We start from the raw sequence: 6,749 nt of genomic DNA on the forward strand, positions 1-6,749 counted from the left end.
CCAGAAACAGATTCGTTAGACATGTTTTTCTCTGATCTTGGACTGTTACACTGTTAGGTGTTATCAACAGAACCAAGGCTCTAGATACCAATTGAACGTGAGAAAAACACAAGAAGGGGGTTGAATTGTGTTTTGGAAAATTCTTCGTTTCTCCTAAAAACTGAACACACTGGTCAGAAGCTAAGTGGGACAGCTTCTGAAGTGGTAATCAGAATCTAAATGCAGCGGAATAAAACAGAGAGAGAGGAAGAACGACACAAAGCAATTATACTGGTTCCTTCCACAATCCGGAAGTAGTCCAGTCCCCCTTGCACTTCTAAGGAGATTTCACTAAGAGTAATATCTGATTACAATTGCTCAATCACACCTGCAAGAGACTTCCTTTACTCAAGCACACTTTGCAAGAGTCTTCCTATGCTCAAGAACACAATCAAGAGACTTCCCTGCTCAAGCACAACTGCAAGAGACTTCTAACTAAACAAAATTACACAGAAAATTGTTTAAGGTTGAACACTTGATATACAATCAGAGGTGCTCACAATACAAATCAGATACAGACTCAATAACTTAAGAATTTCGAAGATGAAACTTTGAGACACAGAAATTCTAAGTGAATGCAGAACAATTTCAGCAGAGGTTTGGCACTTGTAATAATGTTATGAGTCTTTCGTTCAGCATTACCAAATCTCTAAGTCTTCACTCCTTTATATAGAGGTGTGAAAGAGACGTTGTGAAATTGCCAGCACATCTAAGAGTCGTTGTTGAAGCTTGATCTTTCACCAATGATCTTTTGCCTGATTTGGTTGTTGTCCTATGAAGAACCAATTTGAAATCCATTCCCATTGTGAAGGAACATCTTTGCAGGCAAGCTGTTATTCTGGAGCTGTTTTCTTGTCCTGTAGCGTGGACACAAAATAGAGTAGTGGAGAAGGTGGTTGTACAGTTCGTACAAAGTACAATGTCAACGCTTTTTGAAGATAAGGTTCCAAGGCCTTCAAATTTTCACTAAAATGACCGTTGCAACCATCCACTAATCTTCTGCAGTGTTTTCGAATCCAATAGACAGCTTTTGAAGTGTTGATCTTTGAATCTTCAGCTTGTTGTGATAATCAGCTTCTGATGAGCTTCAGCTTCTGATGAAGTTGCTTCTGAACTATCTGCTTCTGATGACCATTCGCTTCTGAAGGCTATCCGCTTCTGTTGACCTTTAACTTTTGATGACCTTCAGCTTCTGATGACTTTCAGTTTCTGATGACTTTCAGCTTCTGATGATCTTCAGCTTCTGATGACGTCATCATTCTTCAGATGCACTTCTTTTCAGATGCTTTCAAGCTTCCTTTTCTTTAGTCCATAGCTCTCTATTTGTTCTTCAGAACCTTTATATGATGTAAATTTTTAACTATGGTCTTGTACACTTGAACAAATATTAGCTAGTCCAATTTACAATTTTTAATACCTTGTTATCATCAAAACTCTTTGAGGTTCATTGTTAAACACATTTTGTTCCAACAACTTGTACTTACATTGACCGATACGGCGTTCATATAGAGTATAACAGTTTGCTATTAATTTGGCGACTATTTAGTTTTGAAGTAATGGGGTTAATTTTGAAACATATTTAATTTGGAGGAAAGGACTAAATTCGACAGTCAAACTTACCTCGTGGAGTTGTTCTGCCCATAAGCTTTTGGCGGCTTCTAGTTTCTTCTTGATTCCATTAAGAATAACCTTGTTGGCTGATTCAGCTTGCCCATTGGCTTGTGGATGTATTACGGAAACGAACGTTGTTTGTATCCCCAGGTGTTTGCAGAAATCTACCACTGCTGAGCTTGCAAATTGAGTTCCATTATCAGAGACTATACATTTCGGGAGACCAAAACGGTAGATGATTTTCTTCCAGTAAAACTTTTTAACCCTTTCAGCCGTTATCTTGGCGACTGCCTCTGCTTCGATCCACTTGGTGAAGTAATCAACTCCTACTTTGAGAAACTTCAATTGTCCCGGGGCAAGAGGGAAAGGTCCAACAATATCGACTGCCCATTTGTGAAAAGGCCAGGGAGAATACACAGAGGTCAATTCCTGGGCTGGGGCGTGCTTCTTATCGGAGAACCTTTGACACTTATCACACTTTTTGACGAAGTTTGAACTATCTTGGAGCATGGTGGGCCAGTAATACCCTGCACGAAAGAGCTTCGCAGCCAGAGCCCGCCCTCCGATGTGGCTTCCGCACACGCCTTCGTGAACTTCAAGCAGTACCAGGTGAGTTTCGTTCTCAGCTAAACAGCGTAACAGGGGACTTGTTCGACCTCGTTTGTAGAGTTTACCCGAGATGATGACGAATTTTGAAGCTCTCTTTCTAACTATCTGTTCTTCGTCTTTGTTATTGGGGGTAAAGGAACCAGTTAAGTATCTAAGTAAAGGCTCCATCCATCTGGATCTTTCTTCGGCGATGTGGTGAACCATTTCAATGCTAATACTGGGCGTCGAGATTACCTCTTGGATGACGGTTCTGTTGTTGCCTGGTCGTTTGGTGCTGGCGAGTTTTGCTAGTAGATCGGCAATGGAATTCTGTTCTCGTGGTACGTATATTGCTTCAAAGAAGATAAACCTCTTGGCGAGGGCGTCCACCTTTCCCAGGTACTTGGCGAGTTGGGCGTCCTTCGTCTGGTACTCGCCCGAGATTTGGCTTGTTACCAGCTGAGAATCACTTTTTGCTCTTAAATTTTCAGCTCCCATTTCCTGTGCCAATGTCATGCCGGCGATGAGTGCCTCATACTCTGCTTGATTGTTGCTTGCTTTGAATTCAAATCTGAGGGATTGTTCTATGAGGATATTATCTGGTCCTTCCAAGATAATGCCTGCGCCACTTCCTTTTAGGTTGGAGGAGCTGTCGACGGACAAAAGCCACACGAAAGGAGTTGCTTCCTGGGCTGGAGAAGTGAGTTCCACGACGAAATCAGCTAGGACCTGCGATTTGATGCATCCCCTTGGTACAAACTAGACGTCGTATTCTGAAAGTTCTATGGACCAGTCGACCATCCTACCCGCCAAGTCGGGCTTTCCAAGGACTTGCCGGATGGGATAGTCAGTTTTCACCACAATTTTGTGACTTTGGAAATACGGACGAAGCTTCCTTGCTGTTATGACTACGGCCAGCGCCAGGCGTTCTATCTTTTGGTATCGAAGTTCGGCGCCTTTGAATACTCTGCTGACAAAGTAGATCGGTTTCTCTCCTCCCTCCGAATCTTCCACCAGTACAGTGCTCATGGCGTTCTCATAAACCGCCAGGTACAAGAAGAGGATGGAATGTGGGCTTGGTCGCTGGAGAACAGGCGAGCTAGATAAAAAAAATTCACCTACTGAAAGGCGTCTTCACACTCCGGCGTCCATTCAAATTTTTCTTTTTTCCTGATGGAAGCAAAAAAGGAGAAGGCTTTGTCGCCAGCACAGGATAAGAAACGAGATAAGGCGGCCAATCTTCCCATCAGTTGCTGGACTTCCCTTATGCTTGAGGGGCTTCTCATGTTGATAATCGCCTGACATTTATCTGGATTTGCTTCAATCCCCCGCCTTGTTAAGAGGAAACCTAAAAATTTTCCGGCCTGCACCCCGAAGGAACACTTCGTTGGGTTCAAACGAATTCTATACTTTCTAACTTGTCCTAAGATTTCTTCTAGATCATCTGTATGGTGATGCCCCTCCTTTGTTTTTGCTACCAGATCATCAATATATACCTCCAAGTTTCGTCCTATCTGACGGGAGAAGGCTGTGTCCATAGACCGTTGAAAAGTGGCCCCGACGTTTTTGAGGCCAAAAGACATGACCTCATAGTGGTAATTTTTGGTATTAGTCATAAAGGCCGTTTTGGGAGCATCTAAAGGGTCCATCCGTATCTGGTTGTAACCAGAATAGGCGTCCATGAAACTGAAAGTGTTGTATCCTGAGGCGCTGTCAATTAGATGATCAATATTCGGGAGTGGGTAAGGATCCTTTGGGCACGCCAAGTTTAGGTCCGTGTAATCCACGCACATCCTCCATTTTTCGTTTGCTTTCTTCACCATAACAGTTTTGGCCAGCCATGTAGGGTATTTTATTTCACTAATGAAGTGGGCGTCGACCAATCTTTTCACCTCTTCATCCACAACTTTCCTTCTTTCCTCGCCCATCTTCCTCTTTCGTTGTACTACCGGTTTTACTCCGGGTTTGATTGATAAGTGGTGGCAAGCAATGTCAGGATCCATTCCTGGCATTTCTGATGGATGCCAGGCGAAGAGATCCAAATTTCTTTGTAGTAGGTTCACTAGGGCGGCCTCTTCTTCAGGAGATAGGGACGTATCGATCTTAGTTGTTTGATGGGCTTCCGGACCAATGAACACTTCTTTCAAGTCTTCAATAGGCTAAAGGCGTTCTTGCTGGAAGTCCTCCCTAGGATCAAGGTCTATCATGTTGACTTCGTGTGTTTTGTCGTCAATGGTTTTCTTCTTAGTTTTCTGCAATCTTAGGCTGTTGTGGTAGCATTCTCTGGCGAGTTTCTGGTCGCCTCGGATAGTTCCTATCCTTCCGTGTCTAGGGGATACTTCATGATTAAGAACTTAGTGGACAGGAAACCCCCAAGAGGTTGAAGGCGGGGCGACCGATGATAATGTTGTATGAACTTGGCGAGTTTACGACGAGATACCTCACCCGAATAGTTTTTGCGTGAAAGCCACTCCCAAAAGTTGTTCTGAGCGTGATGTAACCCCTTACATGTACCTGCTCGCCTGTGAATCCGGCCAGGGTTCCTTTGAAAGGTTGCAACTGTTCTGGGTCCAAACCCATCCGATCGAACGTGTCGTAGTATAAGATGTCCGCCGAGCTTCCTGGATCGATCAGTACCCTCTTCACATCCCACTTGAATATTTGCAGAGTGATAACCATGGGGTCATCGTCGTGTGGTATGACGTCCCGGAAATCCTTAGCAGTGAAAGAAATATCGAGTTCATGCTCAGAAGCTGGTGTCTCATATTCTTGGCATAGCATTACCTGTCGGACGTATTTCTTTCGCGATGAACTGGACTCGCCTCCTCCTGAGAATCCACCTGAGATAGTATTGAGTGTGTGTCTCTTTTCTTCGTTCCCCTCATCCTTCCTGATTTCTGCCTTTTGTCCGTTCTCGCCCCTCCTGTCCTGAGCGTATCCTCTCAGTTTCCCACTATGTATCAGCTTCTTAATTTCTTGTCGTAAATGTATGCATGAGTCAGTGTCGTGTCCCCGAATTCTGTGATACTTGCACCACTTGTTTTTGTCTTTTCCCATGATCTCGTATCGCGGCGCAGGTGGATCTGGGATTAATTTGGCTTCGTAAACTTCTTTCAAAATGCACTCTGGTTTCGTGTTAAGAGGGGTGAACTCCTCTGGGCGCGAATAAGGCCTGTAATTTGTTTTCCTGTAGGGAGCTCGGTCTCTGTTCGCCGATGGTTGATAAGGTCGCCAATCCGTATTATTAGACGTTCGCTCCTTAGCATCTCTGACCCTCTTCTCGGCGTTGCTTTCTTCTCCTTTTATATAACAGTCCGCCCTGGCGATTATCTCCTCCATGGAATCGGCGGGTATTTGAGCTAATGATTCGTTGAACTGTCCTGCCTTCAAACCATTCTGGAAGGCGCCTACGAATACCTCCTGGTTGGGGTTGATTACCTTTATAGTTGTGTCGTTAAACCTTGCAAGATAATCTCGCAGGGACTCATTATGTCCCTGGCGAACGTTGAAAAGGCTGGTTGCGGGAACTTTGCGATGGCGACTGGAGGAGAACTGTTGGATGAGTTTCCTTGTCATGTCTGGGTAGCTGACAATAGAGAAACATGGAAGATTCATGTACCAACGCAGGGCAGCTTTTGAAAGAGTGCCCACCAATAGCTTGCACTTGAGGGAGTCTGGGGCTCCGACTACGGACATGCGAGTGTTGAAAACTGTAACATGTTCCATGGGGTCGCTCTTTCCATCGAAGACGGAAAGATGAGGCGGTTTGAAGTTTTCTGGTACTGGCGCTCCCCAGATTTCGGCGGATAGTGGTTGTGGTTCTGGGTCGTCCATCTCGCCGTGGTTTGACCCCTCTCTTTCTTCCTGCTGTTTCTATTGCATAGTTTCCATCGAAGCTTGCAGGGCATCGTTGTGTTCCTTCAGCTGAGCGAGCTGGGTTCGCATAGACTCCAGCTCTTCTTGAGTTGCCATGATGGGAAGCTTTTCTCTAGATCGTACGTGAGGTGCGATCTAGGTTGGTGAAAAAAAAAAGGTAGGGTTTCCAAATCGCAAAAAGGCATTTACGGTTTGGATGCTTTGCGGTTTCAAGATCTCGAAATCGCGATTTGCGATCCAGAGAGAACGTGGTCAAGGCTAGTTCTACCTTTTCCCACAGACGGCGCCAACTGTACTTGCAAAAAAAGTACGGTAAGGAATACTAGGATTCTAGGGTTTCAGACTGATTATTGGATGCCTTGGGGATGCTCCCCAGAGTGGTATTTATAGCCTGCCATGGGCTTCGGTTGCTTGGTTTCCAAGCAACAGGGGCATTTATGTATTTATGGCAGTTCTAGGCGGTTTCTAGAAGCCCAATAGGTCGGTGCCTTTGGTAGAGCACGCCAGGGTCTGGGAAGCCCTTCTGGAGGGTGCCCAGGCTCTTCTGGAGGCCTTAGACCCCTTAAGGAGATCTTGGAGCCTTTCTGGAGGTCTTGGAGCCCTTCTGGAGGTCCCCCAAGACTTTAGGAATATTA

At 45.0% G+C, this 6,749-nt stretch overlaps 1 protein-coding gene across 1 annotated transcript; it reads right to left on the reverse strand.

The window, feature by feature from the left end:
* Positions 1–4,584: 4,584 nt before the first annotated feature.
* On the reverse strand, positions 4,585–6,072 carry LOC146921413 (uncharacterized). Its single transcript, XM_085711302.1, has one exon. The coding sequence runs from the start codon at positions 6,070–6,072 to the stop codon at positions 4,585–4,587; it is 1,488 nt and encodes a 495-aa protein (XP_085567428.1).
* Between the last annotated feature and the right edge of the window lie 677 nt (positions 6,073–6,749).

Source organism: Medicago sativa, chromosome 5 (genome assembly GCF_051527215.1).
Source record: "Medicago sativa cultivar Bolivia chromosome 5, Bolivia_mono, whole genome shotgun sequence".
NCBI classification, from domain to species: domain Eukaryota; kingdom Viridiplantae; phylum Streptophyta; class Magnoliopsida; order Fabales; family Fabaceae; genus Medicago; species Medicago sativa.